Source organism: Zea mays, chromosome 7 (assembly GCF_902167145.1).
Source record: "Zea mays cultivar B73 chromosome 7, Zm-B73-REFERENCE-NAM-5.0, whole genome shotgun sequence".
Lineage (NCBI taxonomy): Eukaryota > Viridiplantae > Streptophyta > Magnoliopsida > Poales > Poaceae > Zea > Zea mays.
The window spans coordinates 871,489-894,938 of NC_050102.1; the positions used below are offsets into that span (position 1 = coordinate 871,489).

At 47.2% G+C, this 23,450-nt stretch overlaps 2 protein-coding genes across 2 annotated transcripts; both read right to left on the reverse strand.

Moving 5' to 3' along the window:
* Positions 1-464: 464 nt before the first annotated feature.
* Positions 465-6,187, reverse strand: LOC100283022 (uncharacterized). Its single transcript, NM_001155924.2, has 10 exons — positions 5,939-6,187; positions 5,569-5,659; positions 5,401-5,453; positions 5,203-5,295; positions 4,994-5,065; positions 4,707-4,825; positions 4,552-4,615; positions 1,547-1,600; positions 1,202-1,279; positions 465-1,109 (listed from the first exon to the last, which is right to left on the reverse strand). Exons 1-10 carry the CDS (start codon positions 6,116-6,118, stop codon positions 1,017-1,019), a joined length of 897 nt encoding a protein of 298 aa, NP_001149396.2. The 5' UTR covers positions 6,119-6,187; the 3' UTR covers positions 465-1,016.
* A 315-nt stretch (positions 6,188-6,502) lies between these two features.
* Positions 6,503-9,179, reverse strand: LOC113939972 (uncharacterized). The gene is made up of 9 exons (NM_001368050.1): positions 8,641-9,179; positions 8,460-8,541; positions 8,233-8,327; positions 8,065-8,136; positions 7,890-7,969; positions 7,708-7,789; positions 7,509-7,556; positions 7,371-7,439; positions 6,503-7,294 (listed from the first exon to the last, which is right to left on the reverse strand). Exons 1-9 carry the CDS (start codon positions 9,097-9,099, stop codon positions 6,764-6,766), a joined length of 1,518 nt encoding a protein of 505 aa, NP_001354979.1. The 5' UTR covers positions 9,100-9,179; the 3' UTR covers positions 6,503-6,763.
* Between the last annotated feature and the right edge of the window lie 14,271 nt (positions 9,180-23,450).

The following is a 23,450-nucleotide window of genomic DNA, read 5'->3' on the forward strand; positions in this document are numbered from 1 at the left end:
TGTTTTTTTTATCTAAATACCGTCTTTAGATATCTTTTGTGGTCATCGAACCTTGTTGCATGTTGCTCTCTTGTACTGCCTATGTACCATATATCCTGTAGAAAACTATCCCTTGCCCCATCCTTTCATTTTGCGCGGTTTAGTCATGTAATCTGAATTAGATTCTCTCATCAGACCAGGTATTGTCACTGGTTGTCATGTGTGCATCAGAAAAACTTTTGTATTTTTGTTATGATATAATAGAAATGGGGTGATCCTCTTGTCAAAAAAAAGTGGCCCATCATCTTGTCAGGCCATCAACACCCTGGCGGTAGCTCCAGATCCGCGGCGGTTGTTTTCTCTAGCATCTCCACAACCCTGCTCATCGTCGGCCGGCACGGCATCTATATCGTCAGTTGCTTCAATTCATCTGGCAGACACTGATGAACTACAGCAAAGGAGTAACAAGGACCAAAACTACAAATAAAGCATGGAAGATCGATCGATTTACCAGAACAATCCAGCACCAAAACTACAATAATAATCCTACCAACACTGCTCCTCGAATTACAGATCCTGACAACATTAGGCTAAAGGCTCTACTCTGGAACGCTGAAACAGATAAAAGCCTAACAAAAATTGATATTAGGACGACCGATAGCTGATATAACGCATTTTCAGTTTCAGATCTAGTCCTCAGGAATACCAACAATTACCACACAAGTACTCCATAAAAGTCACTGGGACCAACAAGGCGATAAATCATTGGCCTTGTCCGCGTCAAGAATGCACATGCAATTCAAATAATGGTATGGTACTCTGCTGGAGATGTCATGTGATGCTCTGGCTAGCAGTAGCACAAACTCATTAGCACCACTCAAAACTCTTTTCTCATAGAGCATGATGGTGATGATGCATCTTGCCAACCCTGGGATGCTTCCATAAAATATTACAGCAATACAACCGGATGTAGGTTTTCAGCAGTTCCAGCTTATCCGGAGTTCTTAGCATGTAACATCATAAAAACAAAGAACTCCCTAGTTAATAGGGTGGTATTGCGCCGATACCCGCTTGGGAGGAAGCTTCCGAAGGACGAAGAGAACCAGCGCAGAAGGGAGTATCTCCGCAAACTGTACAATCGAGAGCGTTCGTAAGAAACATTAACCTTGGGGATGAAAAGATGCTATATAAGTGGAGCACAAGGCGGTGTTAGTGCCTTTACCATATAATAGAAGAAATCCAGGACTGGATGGTCCAAAACCTCGAGAGATACATCAGCATCAAATGCAGATAGCGCGACCTGCCATCAGTGCACATGAGGATCAACTATCAGAAATAAAAACACTGCACGATTATATACATATACATGTGGGATGTTTTCTCATAGTCTTCTCAAAATACCACACAGCATCCCGTCCCGTGCGGTACAAATGAGTCTACTGTGTCCGCTATGTTTGTTTGTATGAGACAGGTCAACATCACACGTCTACTTTCGGCCAACCAAAGGAATAATAAACATTCCTTCCTTGAATACCAATCAATCAGTAAGTGGGAACAAAATACTCACCACAACACATCTTATCAGAAAGCAGGTAACACAAATTGCTGTCACGGTCCCAACCTGAGACGTTATGAAAAACGCAACATCAGAATAGAAATTATGAAGATGGCTACAGTTCGGAACAGTCATATTGTTAGATGAAGAACAAAATAGACCTACATTCATTATTAAGATACCAATTCGTTTTTTAAGGAAAGACACCAGACAATAAATAAAATACAACCTTTTTCAAACAAAGCAAATGGTAATTCTATGCAGAGTCTCTTGTAATAAAATATGTGGCAATGCTCTTGCCACCCTTTCGGGGAAAAATGTATATGTAGAGATATTATATACTATAGTTAGTTAGTCACTAGACAAATGACCAATTCATACAAGACTTAGCTACAGTTATGGGGCTCCAAAAAAACAAAAATGGCAAAACAATTTCATGTTCAACACATGTCAATTTCCACTATTTAATAGTAAGTATGGTATTCATAATTGATGTAGTGCTAGTTTATGAAAGCTAGACACAAATAAACAGAAAACTATAGTTGTGGAAGAAGACTCTAGAATCCAAGGGTTTTAAACTCAATAGAACTATTATGGTGTGGCTGGGTGCCTAGGGCTGGTAGCGGTGGCGGCGCGCCCAAGCCGCGCAGGGCGTAGCCGCTGGTAGAGGCGGAGCGAGGTTTTCCCCTCAGCTACCTATGTTCCTGGTAGAGAAGAGGAATAAGAGATAGATGAATTACTGCTTAATTCCATTACTTGCGCCATGTGGCTTATATAGTCCTTGATCTAACAAACTTTCCTAAAAACTCTGCTTATCTTATTTGCTAACAATTTTATCTTTACCTATTTGCTAAAAACTCTCAACAAACTCTACTTGGTCGATCACATCTTGATCTGGCCGATCACATCTTGATCGACTCAGCCTGTGGGTGACCGCGCCCCCTATTTTTGGCGTTGGTCATGAAAGCTAGACACGAGTAAATAGAGAACTATAGTTGTGGAAGAAGACTCTAGAATCCAAGGGTTTTAGACTCAATAGAACTAAAACCGAATATGAGATGTGTCTTCGACACTACTACACACGAGGAAGGAGATGTTATTTTGGAAGATCAAGTAGTGCTCGGGATGGATACATTTTGATATTTAGGATTAATGCTACAACAACACGGGAATATTGATGAAGATGTTAGCCATAGAATCAAAGCATGGTGGACGAAATGGACGATGGTTAAGTCTCAGGTACAACACATTAAATGCACGAGGAGAAATATTATGGGACTGACTCAATGTGCAGACATGCAACATAGACCGCAGGGCACTCAAGGCCGCTACATGGTGCACACGCCAGTCCTAAAACCACACAAGCGCATGCATGGTGTACCAAGAAATACAATAAACTATCAGGGACTATACCGACAAATCACTCGAGGCCAACAAGCCCAGGTCATAGAAGCCGATGTCATAGGTTATCATACTTACCCTGGTATTCGGTATGGTGGTCGCTTTGCGAAGAGATAACTACTGCATGGCTCGCATTAAATGTGAGCACGACATTCGACATTATGTGCACGCCTTTTCACCCTAGCACGCGTGTAGGGGGCAGGTGTACCTGAAGCCGTTGTGCAAGCATACTTTAGTATTTATCACCTTATTTGAGTAGACAATCCTGCATGCCGAAGGATTAAAAGAATCCTTATTGCCAATGTCGGATAGTATGAGGGTTCTAGCTTGTGATAAGAAGAACAAGGAATCGTACTAGGAACCATTAATAATCTGAGAAAAGGATGCGTCTACATGTCTCATAGGAATGATTACGCCAGTGCACCGTGCACGCCTGTTGCAGGACACATGATCACAATCCAGAGGCAGAATATGGGCAGCTGGCTCAATGACAAGCAGGGATCACAAAAGACACATGTAAAACAACCGCTCCTTTAGACTATAAAAGTGGTGGTAGAGCAGCATTCAATTCGCGTTTGAACCAACTAACTCCCTACAAGAGAACATGGCAAGAGCCACCAAACCCAAATCAAGAGAGTTGACGACAATCCAGCCAAGGCGATAATAGTGACAGTTAGTCTAATTTGTCTCATTCCACTACTCCCCAAGGAGGTGTCCTGCCTCCCTCGGTTGAAGCTTGTAATCTCGTGTGACATCTACATACAGTAATCCATTATCAGCAAGAGGACGTAGAGTATTACGCACACTACGACCCAAACCTCTATAAAATGTCCTTGTGTATTAGGTTCTCGATGTCATAACCTCGTAGACATACCCTACAGTATTATTACTAACTCCCCGCTCCCTTATCAATCCTTTCTCAGGTACCTTTGATACCCTTTGATACGATAACAACGATTAGACTTGCTATGTTGTATGGTGCAAAATATTAGCTTAAAAAGACATGTTCAGCAGATAAATGTTGCGTAAATGTGTATGATGCATTGAATTTATGGGCATACAAGGAGATTGGGTCCGAAAAGATGATATACGTGATAAGCGCGGGGTAGCACCAATCAAAGAAAAGTTTGTTCAGCACGGGTTGAGATGATTTGGACATGTCCAACGAAGATCTCCAGAGGTACAAGTGTGTAGTGAGATCCCAAGATGTGATAGCAATGGAAAGAGAGACATAGGAAGACCGGAGACTTAAAATGATGGAATATACTAAAAGATTTAGCCATAAATAGGAGTACATGAAAAACAACTATCCATGTGACTAAATCTTGACTTGTGGATTTTGTTCAGTTTCAACCGTGGCCTACCCTAATTTGCTTGGGACTAAATTGACTTGTGGTTTGCGTCGAGTTTCAACCGTGGCCTACCCTAATTTGCTTGGGACTAGAAATTTTAGTATTGTTGTTGCTGATGATGATATTTGTAATTCGTAGTCAGTAATAGAGTCAACCAAATGTTGTGTCCTAACACCATATGATGCGAACGATTCTCAAATTTCTACACTGGCCTTCTCATGGGCAGTTGAACAGTAAAGGTAGTTGTTGCAGGGTTGCAGTCACCTCATACAGCTTCTTTTGCCGCCCCTTAGATTCAATAGGGAAACGTCTCAGCAAGACAAACAACCTGAAGTAAAACGACAGCACCATTTTTTAGGCAATACATAGCTAGGGCTGCAAGTCAGTACGATAGCAAAAGACATTGAACATTGGGTTACCTTCCACCATATACTGAAAACCCAAGAAGCGCAACAAAGGAGACAGCTACAATGAATATTTTGCTGGCCAGCTCAACCGCGGCATTATCATTTATTCCGAGGTATATCCATATGCAAAGCTGTCCAGACGTGCAACCAGAGGTACCGAGTCAAAGTTGGAAAAGGGTAAACTAGAAATCCTAAATAGAAAAGAAATCCGAAAAGATATATACACATAGAAATTGCATGAACAGGAAGAAAGCGATGAATTTATTGAATGAGGAGGATAAAATAAGAGATGAAAAGACCTGAACAACGTATATGATGGCGTTAACGGCAATGTATGCAGGCCTTAGCTTGTCCGTTGGGAGACTCCTAGCCTGCAACTCAACCAAGATTTGTGCTTGTATCATTTTGTTTGCGATTTCTGATGGTACAAAGTAACGGAACTCAATGCTTTCCCTTCCTGGTATAAGAATGAAAGAGAGGATTTTAAAATGAAAGGCGGGTGTGGCACCTGATGGTATATTTCTGCCCAGAAGAGCACGAGCAAGGTGTAGGTGGAGAAAAACAACAAGCCGGGGAGATCTAGCAACACCAACTTGTATACCTGTGGAGGAAGCAAAAGGTGAAGAGCTTCAGGTGGAAGAGGGAAATTAAGTGAAGCTTGGAAACGTGCATCGATAGCAGGTGAAGAGGAAAATTGCGATCTTACTTTTGTGCGAAGGAGGAAGACATGGACATGGAAGCCGAACACCAGAGCACGGACTGCAGCAGGAAGACCGGATTCATGAAATAGGGTGAAACTCAACGTGGAACGATGGAATCGACGGTGAAGGAGCAGACTGATCAGGAGTAAGTGAAGAAAAAGGTGGTAAATTACCCCCATTGACAAGGAAGTTCATGAGGTGGAAGACTTTCTGCGTGGTCCATCCGAACTCGGGCACCCGGCGCTGGATCCTGACGAGCTGAATCTGCAGGTGGGGGCCAGGAGACAGAGGAGGGGGCAGAGCTGAGGATCCAATCGAGTTCCCAAGTCCAAATTGGAACGGTGGTCGGCGCCTCTTGCTCCCCCTCTGGGGGGGAGCACAGGGGCGCAGAAAAGATTTGGCTTTTGCGGCAGGCGCGGCACCAATCGGCGAATAGCAGGTTGAGATCGAGCAGTATCTCCCCGCCCTGGCGCTGCCGTGGCGTGGCCGGCCCGGTCCTGTCGTCCCCCAAAGAGGCAAGGAGGGGAGGGAAGGAGGGCGTACCAGTGCGACGGCGGAGACGAGGGCGTAGGCGGCGGCGAGGGAGAAGAAGGCCCCGTCCTGCCACTGGGGCGACTCGTTGACATCGTCCCACCAGCCCCGGAGCGAGGCGGCAGCCGAGGAGGAGGCACCGGCCGTGGCAGCGGCGGCAGTAGCTAAGGGGGAGGCAAGCTCCCTCCTCATCTCTCGATCGCTCTCTCTCCTCTCTCCCTCGGTCCTCTCCCTCTCACCTCTCTGCTTTGGGTTTGTGTGTCCGCGAGGGAGGAGAGGAGGAACAACAAGACACGCAGCAAAGGGGAAAAAAAGGCGGTGGCCCCACGCGTCAGTGTGTGTTTTGGGCGTGCGCGGCGGCTGGGCCCCGGCAACAGGGACCCTTCTTTTGTTTAGCGCTCTGCGTCAGCGGATTGCGTTTGGCCGGCGCCGGCGCGGGCACACGTCGACTCCACGTGTTCAGACTGTCTCAACTCAACTCCCGTTCTGCTTGCCTACCTGCCTGCCTCTCACCGTCACCGGGTAGGGCGGGGTCCACTTGGCAGGGAGATACAAATACAATGCTTTTCTGCCTTGTTCATGTGCGAGCACTGTATCTTGTTGAAAGTGAAACACTGGAACGGTGGTTCTTTATTATATTGTTATTAAAAATAGTAAGTATATTTTTGTAAGTCCTCAATACCATTATATTCTATTCTATACATAATCCGTATTGCCAGCAGCAGTCAGGGCAGGCAGGCAACTTTATTTGAACCTTAATAAACCCAGAAAAGAAAGGGTTGATGCGCATGAAGAGCAAACAGAGACAGGCAGGATTAGCCAGCCCGGAAGGTGAAACTAAACGAGGACCGCTGCCGCTGCTGGTGGCGACGTTGGCTTGCCCCGGCCCATGGTGAAGCCGCGCGTGCCGTCGGGCATCCTGGGGCCCTGGGGAGGATGATGCTGAGCCTGCCTGGGGCTGAAGGGGCACTTGTGGGAGGAGGCAGAGGCAGAAGCAGGGAGCTGCCTGCTGCCGGGGCTGGAGGGGCACTGCTTCTGGGACGACGACGACGGGCGGGGGCTGGTCGGGTCGAAGTGGCCGCCGGCCATGCCCGCGGGAGCCGACTGGGGGCTCTGCGGCGCCGTGATGTGCAGCTTGGTCGCCGTGCCAGCTCGTCCTCGAGCCCAGCTGCCTTTGTGCTTGCAATTGCCCCCATTCTGCTGCTCCTCTTGCTGCTGCTGGTGATAGACGTGAGCGTGAGCCGCCGCTGCCTCGGCAGGTGAAGAGCAGTCCGCCGTCGGGGAGTCTGATGAGGAGTGCGGCGAGTCGTCGTCGGAGGCCACAAAGTGGTCCAAGTCTGCACGCTTCAGCCTCGTCACTGACTTGGGCTGCCATGCATGCAATGCTCTGTGTTACTGGATGCAGAGACACGGCAATTAAGGAAGGACAGGAAAAGGATCAAACCGAGCGCCTGAGCACTGTGCGGACACGGAGCCCTTTCCTCCAGTTCCGTTCATCATTCAGCTTCTCCACCTGGTAATCGGATAATTCATCATATATATTCCTGTTCCTCCTGTAAACTAATTACTAGCAGGTACTCACTGCTTTCTCGGCTTGCTGCGACGTCTCGTACTCCACAAGTGCGTGCATCTGTTTTCAGGATGAGATCATGCAAAACAAAACAAAAAAACATGGTAAAATCCTTTGTTTAGAGAGACAGTCAAAGAGAGAGAGAGCAGCAGCACATGCATGCACGCATGGTGAATGAATGGATGAAAGAATGAAACTACTACTCTACTACCTTGTTGCTGACAAGCGTGTCGGACTTGGAAGCCCTTGCGGTGTTAGGCTCTTGTGGATGGCATATCTTGATGTTCTTCACACTGAATGCATGCATGCATGGTATATATTAGTGATGCATGCATGTCTCCTGTGCAGATCCAGTAGTAATGGATTGTCTGTTTGTGTGCCTAGCTTGCTGACCTTCCCACGACGCCAAAGATCTTCTCGAGGCTGTTCCGAGACGAGTCCTCTGGCAAATTCTCCGCTATGATCATGCGGGACTGCAAACAGGATCGGAGGAGTTTCGTCATTAGATCAGTTGTGTGTGTTGTTTGTTTACTACTACATACTGCATGTCTGCATCTGCATGCCTCACCTGAAGCTCTTCCTTGTGCTTCTCCGTGAATGCCTGCCTCCGCCGGACTTTCTTGCCGTCGTCACTCACATTCTGCACAAAATTAACAACGTACGAAGAAACAGCTTCATTATATATATGATTACGAGTCCTTCCGCATTGTCAAACACATCCATCGGCTTTGCTTACGAGCTTTGTGGAGGTGCGAAGAGCCTTCACCAGCATCTGGTTGGTTGCCCCAAGAGACTTGATCTTCTTCCAGGATGCAATGACTGACAACGGAACTGGACAAGAAAAATATATATGTGACAATGTCGTCCGTTCTTCCATCATTTAATTTGAGGATGCAGGATGTCTCTATCTCACACTCTCTAGCTAGTCTGGGAGGAGGTATAGATGCCGCTGCTACTACTTACCATAGCCTTCTGTGTCCTTGTTCATAATCTTGAGCAAGAACTCGTTTGCCACCAGGTTGATGTCGCTGAACTGATACTCAACCTGTGTGTGTGTGTGTATGTGTCCAAGTGTAAAAGGATAAACAACAGCAGCAGAAAGAAGAATGTATCTATATATAATGCAGCACAGCACAGCACTCACCTGCTTAACAATCTTCTGTGCAACATCGGTGGTGGTGGCGGCCCCCTTGGCCTGGGCGCTGTTGCTCCCAGCAGCGCCAGCGGCGGTGGCGGTGGCCGCGCCGAACTTAGCGTGCGCTAAGTCGGGCATGAAGAAGACGGGCTCGTGCTCGTGGAAAAAGCTCCAATCGGCGGGCGCCAAGCCCGGTTGCATCTGCATGAAGGGCGAGTAGTAGCCACCTGCCGGTGCCGACATGGGGCTGGCCATGGGGCTGGCGGCGGCAGGCGACATAGGCACGAACTCCGGCGCGTGGACGTTGAACTTGAAGGGCGTGGCGGCACCGCTGCCTACCGACCCCTGAGACGCCGCCGCGCTGGCGCTGGCGATGGCGGCCCTGTCTTTGTCATTCGTCATGGCCTTGGTGGCACACTTGACGACGACTTCACTGGTCGCCTGCGCCTGTGGCTGTGCCTGTGCCATGGTCGTGTGTGCTTCGATTGGTACGTACGGCGATGCTGATCTGATAGTTATTATTGACGACGACGAAGCAATAAGACCAACCAAACGATCGGCGTGTAGGGGCGGCAGAGGAAGCCGTCTATTTATATAGATATCGATTGGCGAAGGAGACGGCGACGACGACATGGTGGGGAGCGGAGGGTACACCAGTGGTTGCATTGGCTTGGCGTCGGGAGACTTTTGTTTGTGAAGCGAGAGCGTTTCTCTCCATATGCATGCATGCACGACCACGACGTCGTCCTTCCCTTCTAGCTATCATCAAGCGGCTATGGTGTCCGTCCACACGGAAAGGAATGAAGACGACAAAGACTGTTGATGACCGCTCGCATGCGCACTACTATAGATGTCCAAATGGGCGGGCCGTTCGGGCCCGGCCCAAGCACGGCTAGGCCCGACACAGATTAGGACCGTGCCGGTCCGGCCCGGATCAGCTAACGGGCCGTGCCGTGCCGGCCCACGGGCTCCAAGCGAGGTCCAAGCACGACCCGTTAGGTTAATAATCGTGCCGGGCCGGCCCACTGTCCAACGGGCCTAACGGGTCCATAACAATATATGACGTTTAAATGATAAAAATATCCTAAAAGTATACATTTTTTAGGGTTTAAACCATGTTTATTAGCTCTAAACATTTATTTACACCCACATAACCAACAAAAACACATGTTTCTTGTGTTTTATACTCTATATTCAAGTATAATATATGTATTTATATGAAAAAATAGAAAAAATAAAATCGGGTCGTGCCGGGCCTAGCCCGTTGTGCCACGCCTTTGGCCCAAGCACGGCCCGGTAACCGGGCCGGCACGGGCCCGGTTCACTACGTGTCGTGCCGGACCAAACCCGTGTCGAGTTTCGGGTCGCCCGATAAGCCCGATCCATTTGGACATCTATACACACTACCTCAGGGCTCAGGGTTGAGCTGACCATGCAGATGCAATGCAGGGTGTAAGACGCCAAGAAGGTGTAAATAGACAAAACTTGAAATTTTAACTTTAATAACAAAATTTGATCCGAGATTTATAACTTTAAATGTTAGAACAAGAAAGGTTTGTCCGAGATGGAGTCCAAGTTCAATACTTGCTATTTGTTGCTAACAAATGTAAGTGTGGAATTAAACTTATAAACAATATGGAATGTATATGAAGTTGTCGGCGTTTTGGACCCGCGAGGACCCTCAACCGACTAGTGAATTTATCGCTGCGTGTCCCTGTCCAGATGGGTTGATGCAAGATGGAATACAAGAGGGAGGATGAGGCTTATATTATCTTGCACCGGGGTGCTCGTAGTAGGGGTTACAAGCGTCGCGCGAGAGAGAGGGAGAGGGTTCGGCCCTGAGGTGAGCTGTATGAGTTAGCCTCCTCTGCGTTTCTCCCACTCTGCCTGCCTCTCCTAAGAAGGCCCTGGACATCCCCTTTTATAGATACAAGGATATGGTCCAGCTGTACAATGGGGGTGTAGCTATGTGCTAACATGGCCGGCGGAGAAGTACTTGAGCCCTGTAGAAGCGCAGCTGGCGTTGCGGTCCGGGCTCCTGCTGACGTTTCTCTGCTTTCGTAGAGCGTTGAGAACAACCGACGTCATGGACGCACGCAGGGAACCATCATTACCTGTTACCGAAGTAATCTAGATGAGACACCTGTCTTGTTCCTTCGTAGCCTGAGGCAGCTAGCTAGGGGTAGGGTAATGATGTATCCCCTGTGGCGTAGTCGGTCCGAGGCCGAGGTCGGGCGAGGATGTGACTCCTCCCGAGGCCGAGGCTGAGGTCGGGCGAGGCGGAGACCTTCTCCCGCGGCCGAGGCTGAGGCCGAGGCCTGAGGTCGGGCGAGGCGGAGCTCCCTGTTGCGCCCGAGGCTGAACCAGGGGGAGGTCGTGACTTACTATCGTTAGTTTTACCCTGGTGGTTAGCACAGTAGTCAGAACAGGGTGAATAGTGCTATTTTCCTGTCAGGACGATCAGTAAAGGGGCGAAGTGACTGCGGTCACTTCGACCCTGCCGACTGTCGGTGTTTTGGGTCCGACCGCACACCCGGGGATGCCCCTCAAGGTGTTTTTAGGAGTAGGACGGTGTCGACGACTGTATCAAAATGGTTCGTGCCAGATGCACGAGGGACAGTGGATAATGTTTGCAGGTTCGGGCCGCTTAGAGACGCGTAACACCCTACGTCCTGGTGAGTATGCTTGGTGAACAAGGTTACAAGAGAGCTCTCTGAATTGAGAATGCAGAGAGTTGATGTGGGTGGCTAAGTAATAGGGTCGATCGTTCTGAAGGGGTGCCCCCTAGGCCTTATATACTTGACCGTGGGGCAATACATGTGGATATGATAACAACGTGTAGCTAAAATGTAGTGAACTACTTGAGTTTATCTCTGTTGGAGACTTGTTCTCAAATTCTAAGAGTTAAGAACAAGGCAACATAAAAAGTGTTAAGTGTTAGGGTCCTTCGTCCTTCGAAGCATTATATCCCTTTGGGAAGTAATGAGTCTCGGACGAAGGTCATGAGAGACATACCTTCGTAAACATAACAAGTAATGACGAAGGACTCACATAAAGCATGAAATATGATATAAGCATCATCAGAGAATCATTTCTATTTTATTAACATGGAAAAACAGAAATGATCCCAAATTACAAATGTACCTCCGATCCTGAGAGAAGATGGAAAGTACGAGCGTGACGCCAAAAGCAAAATGACAAATCAGCGTGAACAGTACGGGAGTACTGTTCATCTATTTATAGACGCGGGACGCAGCCCACGTAAAATTACATCCATGTCCATTACATTTGTTAACGGTTTATGGAGATCTATTGAGGACCCCGAAGTCTTTTCATCTTAAGGTCGGTTTCCCCTTGTGCCATCGCGCCGAAGCTTCCCTGCGTACAGCTTCGGCTGCCCCCGACCTTCGTCTGGTTCAGCCTTCGTCCTGGTCGTGCTCCATAATTCTGAATCCGAAAATACCTGTTCATATAATTCACTTGGAAAGCATTGTCAAATCATGTTTTTGAGGACCTTCGGAGGACGAAGGCCCCCAACAATCTCCTTGTAGTTCTGCCGACTTATCCTCGCATGGCTCCGTTGCATGGGGGCTCCAACGCGGGAAAGTCGGATCTCTGTTGTGGTCACTCGCTCGACGTTGTGGGTCGTCCGGGTTTGCACCAATCCGGCCTCATGTCGATCTGCTTTGCTGGTTGTCTTTCCCTAGGCCCACGAAAGAATGACCTTACGATTTATTGGGCCCTTGGGCCTTTCGTGAGGTCTTTTACTCTTTTAGTGGACTCGGGGGATATCTATCCCCCACAAGCCCCCGATCTTTGGGTTAATTTAGAGGTAATCAGCCCAAAGATCCCAGGTCCAGCTTGCAGGTGATTTGAAGAAAACGACTTCTTATTGTCTCCTCCTGCTTTGATCACTCGTAAACCGAAGCTTTGTTTCGTGCTTGTGCCTTAGAGGTCGGCATTTCAATTTGTAGGACTCTGAACTTCATTGGGTGCACCGGAGGTACACCCAATGGGTGTAGCCCCCGAGCTTCGAGTAGATTTTAGAAAATAATCTACTCGAAGGTCTTCCCCAGAAATTATTTCCATTTGTGCTCCTGCGTTTTGGTTGAGGGCCGGCCTTGTTTTTAATCTTGTCCCACGCCTTAGAAGTCGGCACTATCTTGGCTTGAAATGATAATCCATGGGGTGCACCGGAGGTGCACCCAATGGGTGTAGCCCCCGACCTTCAAATGGATTTTTGAGGATAATCCATTCGAAGGTCTTCCTTTTTGTGTCTCTTTGCTGAAAATTATCCTTTCTGTTTGTAAAAATTGGCATGAAGCTATCCGCATTATGCTTTGGAGGTCAGCATTATGTCATCAATATTATGCTTCAGAGGTCAGCATGTATTTTGTCTTTAGCAGTCGAGTTCGCAATCCATCCATATCTTGCTAGGTAGTGCAATTTATTTGCTCTGCGACTGATTGGACGTTTGATGGACGTTCTCTGTCTAGTCTTCACGTCGCTTCTGTCGGCCATATTTTGTACTTCACTGGCTATATTTGGCTTTCCTCTGATCCTTACTGATATCTCATTTTTGTCTTGGGGTATTCACTGCATGCCCTGCACAGATGTGACCATTTTGAAAAATATACAGATAATTCCTGGGCGCCCCCCCCAATGGGTGTGGGCAAGGGACGGCTTGGTACGCTGAGTGTTTTAGCCGGCTGCTTCTGAGTAGTAATGTGATGTGACAGCGGGTGTAATCATATCCTCCGCGCTGTTGACTGGAGTCCCAATGGGTGTTGTGTTGCGTGAAACGGCGTCAGCCGCCTGACGTGTCTTCAGACGGGTTGAAGTGCTTATTGAATGCTTTGCGACTGTTCAATGACCGCGGTTGGAGGTGAGCGGTTGCCTTCTCCTTCTATAAATAATGTCGTTGTCTCTCCGGCTTTTTCACATCTCCTGCTATTCTCTGTTGCTTGCCTTTCTTCTCTCCCTTCTGCTTCCACCATGGGCAAGAACAACAAGCGCAAGCGTGAGCCAACTCCTCCATCGGAGGAGTTTGGTGACTCGGAGTACTCAGAGGAGGAGTTCTCCTCTGAGTCTGAGGGGTCTCCGGCTCCCATCCCCCTGCGTGAGTCGTCTGACGACTCAGACGACCCAGGGGCTTGCGGCGGAGGTCTGGACGTACATCCGGGTCGTCGAGCGCTCCGGGCTCGAGGGCTCGGATGAGTCGGAGTACTCCTCGGATGAGGAGGACTCGGACGGCGGCGGCGAGGACGAGGACGACGACGACGGCGACGACGAAGGCGGTGGCGGCGGTGACGGTGACGGCAGCGGCAGGGGCGGCAGTGGCAACAGGGCCAGTGGCTAGATGCCACTGGTCTTTTAGATATTAGTATAGTATAGTTAGAATAATGTAGTAGTAATTACTAGTGTAGAGTAGTATAGTGTAGTGTAGTAGTAGTAGCAGTAATGTGATGTAATGTAGTAGTAGTAATAGGGAAGTATCAACTCATAAAGAGTTGATTTGTAAGCATGATATATTCCCCTTAATGAAGTAATGGTGTTGGTTTCTCTGTGGTGATTATCATGCTTATTTGTGAAGCTGATTTCCTTGGAGTTTGCACGTAAATAACTCTGGCATCGTTTCGACGCTTTTAGAAGTAGCTGTCGAGCGACTGAACACGATGTCGGAGTTTTAGAGTCAACTGCCGAGCGACTTGAGGGCGACGTCAGCATTTTAGAGGTAATGCCGAACGACTTGACACGATGTCGGAGTTTTAGAGTCAACTGCCGAGCGACTTGAGGGCGACGTCAGCATTTTAGAGGTAATGCCGAGCGACTGAACACGATATCAGCGTTTTAGAGGCAACGCCGAGTGACTGGAGGGCGACGTCAGCGTTTTAGAGGTAACGCCGAGCGACTGAACACGATATCAGCGTTTTAAGGTAATGCCGAGTGACTGGAGGGCGACGTCAGCGTTTTAGAGGTAACGCCGAGCGACTGAACACGATGTCAGCGTTTTAGAGGTAACACTGAGTGATAGCAGGCTGCGTGGGCCACTTTGAGGATGATAGCCGAGTGATGAGGTGGCGCACCGGTGCTCTGGAAATAACTGCCGGGTGATCACGTGACACGCCGGTGTTTTGGAAATAACCGTCGGGTGCTGACTGGGCACTTTTTGAAACGGTATCTGGCTCGAGAATATCCCATAAGTGCTGCGCTTTTAGCCGCCTCTGCTTTCCGTGCCCTAGTTCTTGCTTTCTCGCTTCCGAATCCTCTCTGCCATTCGCCTCCCACTCTGCTCACTGGTAGAATCGAGATGGCGCCCAAGAGGAAGACCTAAAGTTCGTCTGCTGTGGTGATTCCTCCAATCGACCCCAACAGCCAGTTGCCTTTCGCAGGTAACCACATGTCCGTCATTTCTGAGCCTGAACTTCTCCACCTCGTATCCATCGGGGTTCTTCCTCCGCGGGAACTCTGTTCTTGGCGGATTTGCCATGGGTTTACTGTTCCAACTGAGGATACCCATGAGTCCGTTGTTTATGCCCCTTTCCTTCTCCGCGGCCTTGGCCTTCCCATTTCTCCCTTTTTCCGTGGCCTCCTTGATTTCTACCATCTTAATTTGACCCATTTGAACCCCAATTCTATCCTGCAAATCTCCATTTTCGTTCATTTATGCGAAGCCTTTCTCGGCGTGCTGCCACATTTCGGGTTGTGGAAATACTTGTATCATTGTCGCCCTGGGATGGCCGGGGGACAACATCAGTTGGTTGGGGGTGCCAGCTTGGAGATGCGCTGCGGGAGGAAGACTGAATATCTCGAGATCCCTCTCAAGGACAGTATCAAGGGATGGCGCTTAGAGTGGTTCATAGTTGAGAATTATGGGAACTCTCTCCCCCCTCGGTCGGGAAGACAGTCGGACGTTCGCACCCCAAGCTGGACCGAGTCTCCCACAGATCAGGAGGTAGCTGAGGCAGGTGCGTTGCTAGCTGAAGTTGGACTGCTGAAAGAGAGGGGTCTGACTGCTGAAGTCGTGGTTACTGATTTTGTTTTCAAGAATATTCAGCCGTTGAAGGACAGGGCATACCCAGCTTATATGTATCGAGGCCTAGCCGACTCAACTCGGGTTACCAACAGAAAAATTCCCTCTGCAGACTTGGTGAGCCGACTTGAGATGATCCTTAGAGGCAAAGTATCAAATGTTGGTGCTCCAGTGGCATACTCGGCCTGGAACCTGCCTCCTCCCAAAGCCTTCACCCTTTTTGTGTCAAATCCACCTGTCACTGATGGCAGTTTGGGCCTTAGAGTGCGACCCTCTGCTGAAGAAGTTAGTGCCTTGGTTGCCTCGCTTGGGGAGATTCCTGATGATGAACGGCAGGTCCATTTTGAGGTGCCCCTGAACCCTAGTGATGCAGAGATAAGCGCTATGCTTGATTTGTTGGCTGAGGATTCTTCTGATTGTTGGAGACTTGTTCTCAAATGCTATGAGTTAAGAATAAGGCAACACAGAAAATGTTAATCGGTAAAGTCCTTCGTCCTTCGGAGCATTATCTCCCTTAGGATATAATGACTTTCGGACGAAGGTTATGAAGGGTGTACCTTCATAAACACAGCATACAATGACGAAGAATGAATCATAAGGAATATGAAGGATAACATAGACAATTATATATTATTATCAACTTACTTTTGCATTATTATTATGAAGAAACAGAAATGACATCGAATTACAAATGTACCTTCAACTTGGAAGGAGACGAAAGTACAGGTGTGACGCAAAAGCAAATGTCAAATCAGCGTGAACAGTACGGGGGTACTGTTCACCTATTTATAGGCACGGGACACAGCCCATACAAAATTACAGTCATGCCCTTTACATTTGATAATAATTCTATAGCAATCCACCGAGGTCTGAATAGCCTTTTCATCTTTAAGTCGGTTTCATTTTCTGCTACCACGCCGAAGCTTTCCCGCTCACATCTTCGGCGCTGTATCAACCTTCGTATTATTTTGGGCTTCTCCTACTGTGATACCGACTCGAGTCCGAAGATACCTGTTCACACATTATACTCCAGAAATACTGTTAAATCCTGTTTTTGAGGACCTTCGTAAGCCGAAGGCCCCCAACAGTAGCCCCTCGCAATATTAATTTGTTTAAAATAATAAATTTAGATTGCGACATGGACGAAGGCTTTAAGCCGAAGGTCCGAAAAAACACCTTCCCTTTGCTAGAATAGCAACATTCACTGACAGGCGGGGTCTTTCAATTTTCAACGCACTGGGCGTATAAATAAGATCATACTGCAAGCTCATTTGGCACGCTTTCTTGCCATCTGCTCCCGCTCACTCAATTTTTAGCTCTTGCGCACCAATATTTGCTTAGCTTTTTAAGTTTTGAGGCTTCGGCATTGGAAACAGTTTTTTAGTGTTTCCGAAGATGTCTGAAGATAAGAAGGCTGCTGCGGAGATGAAGCTGAGTCTCGATGAAGAGAAGAATCTGGGGTTTCTTATAGCAATGTCGAAGACCAATACAGAAAAAATCACCAAAGAGATTTTAGAAGGTTTGTCTGAAGATACTGATGACAACGACAGTTATGATGTGGATAGTGGTGGTGAAGACTCCGAAGATCGCCCTTGGCGACCAAGCCATGCGGTTTTCGGCAAATCAAGTATCAAAGAAAATCATCTTGTCAACATGAGAGGAAGGTATTTCCGGGACTTGTCCGTTGTTAGAGCCGACGAAGGAGAAAAGACTTGTCCGAACCTTGAAGAAAATGAAGTCGTAGTGTACCGAAGCTTTTTGAAAGTTGGACTTAGATTTCCCCTGAGCAACTTTGTCGTAGAGGTGCTGAAAATATTCGAAGTATATCTTCACCAACTTACCCCCGAAGCAATCATAAGGCTGAATATCTTCGTGTGGGCCGTGAGAAGCCAAGGTCTGGAGCCTGATGCGAAAAGTTTCTGCAATATACACGAATTATCATACGAGACAAAACCTTGGGGTAAGGAACAGTATCACAATAATTTTGGCTGCTACAGTTTCGTTTCTCGGTCTGGGTCAAGCTGTCCCGTGCCAACCTTTCGGAAGAGATGGCCCGGCGACTGGATGACAGAATGGTTTTATGTGAAGAATGACCTGACAGTACGGAAAGATATCAAAGGTATAATTATGCGCCCTATTTGGCAAAGCTTCGGCATGCGGAGGCCGAAGGTTGAAATGAATGAAGCTGCCGAAGAATGCCAGAGAGCCTTCGGTGTTATTTGTTCTTTTATTGGAACAAGAGATTTGGTACAAGAGCATATTGCCTTCAGAGTATGGCCGCTCGCGGAAAAATGGGAAATGCCGCAAGAAACCATAAAGGAGGCTGACGAAGGTGGACTTATCAGGCTGAAGTATACTTTCAAGTTCGGAGATAAATTCGTTGAGCCAGATGATGACTGGCTAAAAAGCATTGAAAATTTAAGTGTTGAACTGCTTGGGGCTTACTCGAAGGCCGAAGATACTGCACTGTCAGCAGCCTTCGGAGGCCGAAAAAAGAAAAGACTGAACCGAGTGTTTGATGCAATCGGGTTTGTCTACCCCGACTATCGATATCCCATTCGCGGGCAGAAAAGAAAAAACACAACCTCTGCAAAAGAAGAAGCTGCAACTGCTCCTAGTGAGCCAGCACCGAAAAGAAAAAGGATAAAGGTCCTCACACATCGGCCACGCTATATTGAACCAGCTTCGGTGCCTGAGTTCACCGGAGAGACCTCTTCGGCCACCGAAGCTGCAAAGCCAACCAAGCCAACCTTGCTGCCAGAAGTCGCAGAAATGGCCGAAGCGCCAACAAGAATAGAATTGGAAGAACCAAAGATTTTGTTACCAGAAACCAAAGAGATGGCCGAAGCGCCATCGACAGAAAAAATGGAAGAAGTAAAAGGACCAACTGAGGGATCAAAAATATCAGAAGTTTTAAGTCCTTCAGCAAATGTTGAGACAATAAAAAATCAAAAGGTGCCAGTGGTGACCCCGAAAAGAAAGAGAATGGTCAATGTGCTAGATGTGCTGGAAACAATTAAATCCTCAAGCACACCTCCGAAGAAGACTGTTGCCACTTCCGAAGCGAAAACTGAAATTTCTGATACTAAGGCTCCAGAGCAAGAAACTGAGGCTGAAGCTGGGCCCTCAGAGCCCACGAAGGTAAAATCCTTGGAAACCGAGGAAGAAAAAATAACGGAGCCAATTCTTGTTGAAGAAATCAGTGCTATTGCCCCCGAAGCATCCCCCAAAGTTCTTGATTATATTGTTCGTCATGCTTCGGGGAAAAAATTATCAGAAAAAGAAAAGCAAGAGGCCCAGCTTTACGCCCAAAAACTGAAGTATCCAAAGGGGGCGTTAATATTCAACGGCAGTGGAGAAGAAGACTTTTTGTATTGTCTCCCTGACAGCAAGGAGATTTCTGTCTGTCGGGAGATGAGCAAGAGCTTCGGATTCCCAACACTAGAAGACGGGCTCTCGGTGTTGTCGAAAAACGAACTGGCCGACAGCCTGGCATACAATAGCTTAAAGGTACAAAAAAATGAGATCTTTGTATTTTTTGTTGAAACCAAAATTTTTCGTTTGCTTAAATCTATTGACACACACACACATTTTTCTTTGCAGGGCCTTATACTTAGTAATGCCCTCAGGGCCCAAAAAGATGCCGAAGACGAAGGTGCGCTATAGCCCTGAGCAACCTTCGTTCCGAAGTAATTGAACTGAGGAACGAAGGTCTTGAAAAAGATAAAATATTACATTCATTGATAAATAGAATAAAAGAAGATGAAGCTACTTTTAAAGGTCAAGCTGAGGCTCAGAAGCGTGAAATTGAAGATCTTCGAAAATAACTGGACAGAGCCAAAGAGGAACGCCTACTTGAAGAAACGAAGCGAGAACTTAGCGACCAATGGGCAAATCATTTAGAGGGAACTGTTGAAGAGCTTCGTTCGTCCAAGAAAAGATGCTATAACAAATCTATGGAGTGTGTTAAGAAGTTGAAAGCTAGCTTCGCCAGCGTCGGCGCATTCTCGAGCGAAGAAAACTTTACAAGAGGCAACCCCGAAGGTCCCATCGAATGGATTAATCACGAAGCTGAGGCCTTCGAGGAAATTTTAAATAGCCGCGGAGACATATGTGCTTTCTCGGGTGCCAGGGGAATTGCCACCATTTTGGAGAAAAAGGGCTGCGAGCATGTAAAGATTTTAGCGCAATCCGAAGACACCTTGTCCTTCGAAGATGCAAGAGATCCTTCAGCCGAAGCTAGCATGGTTGGTGGAAAATTTTTCACCGATGTCTGGGATAATGGTGGCCGAGAAATGGCCCGAGAGATTATCCAAAAGAGCGAGAAGGGCATTCACGATGCTAGAAAAGTAGCTGAAGCTGCTGAAAAAAGCGCAGAGCCCGAAGGGCAAATAGGTATTAACTAATGGTTTTTATTGTGTTGTAATTTTTTTTAAACTTCGTTCGCAATTTGTAATAGCAATGTAGTCGTACCCTGTCCTCCTTCAGATCCTACTAAAGCGTCTCCGGGCCCTCACCCGAAAGGAGACGACGAAATTAAAAAGATGGCTGAAGCTATCATGGATGAAGTTGTTAATCGGCTCCTGAACGAGGCTGCGGAAGTTGTTCTGAGAGAAGATTAAGTACTATTGTAAAAACTGCTGAAATGTAACATCTTGTAACCCTGAACATAATATACCTGCTTTTATTGCTCAATTCTTTACGATGCATGAAATTTTACATACGTACCGTTTTTGAGTCTTTGACGAAAAAACATCTTCCCTTCTTTTCATTCTTCGTGAAGAAGAATTTTTATTTGTCACAACAATATCTGTAGTGTTCTGATGAATAATATCCAAGCTTCGTGAAGATATTTTCCGAAGCTACACTTCCGAAGATCAATAGTGTATCTCCTTGCGACTTAGCATGATTTTCCCCTTTTTCAAAACATTCTTCTGAAGATCGATATTGTGTCCCCCTCTTGTGCCATATGCAGCATGATGTATGATGCTTATGCTATACGAAATGATGCGATGATGTTATGTTATGTAAAATGGTGTTTATTCCGAAGATACACACACATCCCTGCGATAAATCACATAATCTTTTTGAATCAATGTTGACTTTTTGATATAAGCCTCCCTTAGGAGCTTCTTCGCCTTTTACTTCAGCGGAATCAGCGTTTATTTTTCGATGTAAGCCTCCCTTAGGAGCTTCTTCGCCTTTTACTTTCAGCGGTATTCGCGTTGACTTTTCGCGCTTCGCCTTTTACTTAGGCGGTATCAGCGTTGACTTTTCGCTGTAAGCTCTGCATTCCCTTTGGAACGACTTTGGAGCAGAAAACTTACACTGCGCTCCCTTTGGAACGGCTTTTTGTGACTTCGGCAAACTTACTCTGTGTTCCTTAGAACGACTTTTTGTTGCTTCGAAGAATTTTTGATAATTCGAAGGTCCTCTTTGTTATCGCAAATCTTTAAGCTTCAACAACTTAAGCCTGTGGAGAAAATATATTTTCCTTGTGGCAAACAACGAAACTATTACACGAAATCTAAACAATGTCCTTTATTACACAGAAAATAAAACTGAATGAAAAAGACTGCTATCAAGGTAGGATATTTGTCAATAGATGTGCTTTGACTCTGGCACAGTGCTGTTGACTGTGCGAGCTTCGGACTGTTCTCTGAAGTCCCTTTGGTGTGGAGCATATTGGCTCCCTTCTGGCTGCTGGCCTTGTTGCAGCGGTGGTGGAGGCGGAGGCTGTTGCCAGGAAGCTTGAGGTTGACTCGCCGAAGCAACAGAAACTGCAGGGTGGTTGCCTACATATTCTGGGATGTAAGGCGAATGATACGAAGCAGTGTGCATGACCTGCTTCGGCTGAGCCTGTTGTGCTGCAGCTTCGGCTATTTCCTTTTGCTTCTGGATGGTAACATGGCACATCCTGGTGGTACGGCCTTTGTTCTCACCACAGAACAAGCAAAAAATTCTTCTTGGTTGATCGCCAAATCTTCCGCTGAAGCCCCTGGCGCCTCTGCCTCTCGGAGCTGGTGGTCGGAAGGAGCCTTGCTGTTGCCCCGAAGCCTATGAGGAGCACTGTGGCCTTTGCTGCTGGCTCCCCCTATCATCATTTTGAGTAGAGTTGTGAATTGATCTAACGTGCCTCGGATAGAACCTCCCTCCGAAGCCCCTGGTCATTTCAGAAAACCTGAAAGCCTCCTCCCTTCTTTGACGAAAATCATTATCGACTCGAATATACTCGTCCATCTTTTGGAGCAGCTTCTCCAAAGTTTGAGGAGGCTTCCTAGCAAAGTACTGAGCTGAAGGTCCCGGCCGAAGCCCCTTGATCATGGCCTCAATGACAATTTCGTTGGGCACTGTTGGTGCCTGTGCCCTCAAACGTAAGAACCTCCGGACGTACGCCTGAAGGTATTCTTCGTGATCCTGGGTGCACTGGAATAGAGCTTGAGCAGTGACCGGCTTCGTCTGAAACCCTTGAAAGCTGGTTAACAACAAATCCTTCAGCTTTTGCCATGAAGTGATCGTTCCTGGTCGAAGGGAAGAATACCAGGTTTGAGCAACACTCCTGACAGCCATAACAAAAGATTTGGCCATGACTGCAGCATTGCCACCATACGAAGATACTGTTGCTTCGTAGCTCATCAAAAACTGCTTCGGGTCTGAGTGGCCATCGAATATGGGAAGCTGAGGCGGCTTGTAGGACGGAGGCCAAGGTGTAGCCTGCAGCTCAGCGGACAGAGGAGAAGCATCATCAAAAACAAAATTCCCATGATGGAAATTGTCATACCAGTCATCTTCGTTGAGGAAACCCTCCTAATGAAGGTCTTGGTGCTGAGGCCTTCGGTGTTGCTCATCCTGAGTAAGATGACGAACTTCTTCAGAGGCTTCGTCTATCTGCCTTTGCAGTTCAGCTAGCCTGGCCATCTTTTCTTTCTTCCTCTGCACTTGTTGATGAAGCATCTCCATGTCTCTGATTTCTTGATCTATCTCATCCTCTGGCGGTGTCGGGCTAACAGCCTTCCTTTTCTGGCTTCGGGCCTCCCGAAGGGAGACTGTCTCCTGATTGTGGTCCAGCGGTTGCAGAGCTGTAGCCCCAGTTGCTGAAGCTTTCTTCGGCGCCATAGGGAAGGTTTATGATCGCCGAAGGTGTTCAAAAAACTCAAAGAGTGGAAGTGAGTTCACCGGAGGTGGGCGCCAATGTTGGAGACTTGTTCTCAAATGCTATGAGTTAAGAACAAGGCAACACAGAAAATGTTAATCGGTAAAGTCCTTCGTCCTTCGGAGCATTATCTCCCTTAGGATATAATGACTTTCGGACGAAGGTTATGAAGGGTGTACCTTCATAAACACAGCATACAATGACGAAGAATGAATCATAAGGAATATGAAGGATAACATAGACAATTATATATTATTATCAACTTACTTTTGCATTATTATTATGAAGAAAGTACAGGTGTGACGCAAAAGCAAATGCCAAATCAGCGTGAACAGTACGGGGGTACTGTTCACCTAATTATAGGCACGGGACACAGCCCATACAAAATTACAGTCATGCCCTTTACATTTGATAATAATTCTATAGCAATCCACCGAGGTCTGAATAGCCTTTTCATCTTTAAGTCGGTTTCATTTTCTGCTACCACGCCGAAGCTTTCCCGCTCACATCTTCGGCGCTGTATCAACCTTCGTATTATTTTGGGCTTCTCCTACTGTGATACCGACTCGAGTCCGAAGATACATGTTCACACATTATACTCCAGAAATACTGTTACATCCTGTTTTTGAGGAC

Excerpts from the sequence above, each read along its gene's own strand:
- LOC100283022 (NM_001155924.2), bottom strand. The coding sequence starts at position 6,118 with ATGAGGAGGGAGCTTGCCTCCCCCTTAGCTACTGCCGCCGCTGCCACG. Across the intron at positions 5,660-5,938 it reads TCGTCTCCGCCGTCGCACTG|ATTCAGCTCGTCAGGATCCA; the intron begins GTACGCCCTCCT and ends CCCCACCTGCAG. Across the intron at positions 1,110-1,201 it reads TGGATTTCTTCTATTATATG|TTTGCGGAGATACTCCCTTC; the intron begins GTAAAGGCACTA and ends TCGATTGTACAG.
- LOC113939972 (NM_001368050.1), bottom strand. The coding sequence starts at position 9,099 with ATGGCACAGGCACAGCCACAGGCGCAGGCGACCAGTGAAGTCGTCGTC. Across the intron at positions 8,542-8,640 it reads CACAGAAGATTGTTAAGCAG|GTTGAGTATCAGTTCAGCGA; the intron begins GTGAGTGCTGTG and ends ACACACACACAG. Across the intron at positions 7,557-7,707 it reads ACACGCTTGTCAGCAACAAG|ATGCACGCACTTGTGGAGTA; the intron begins GTAGTAGAGTAG and ends TCCTGAAAACAG.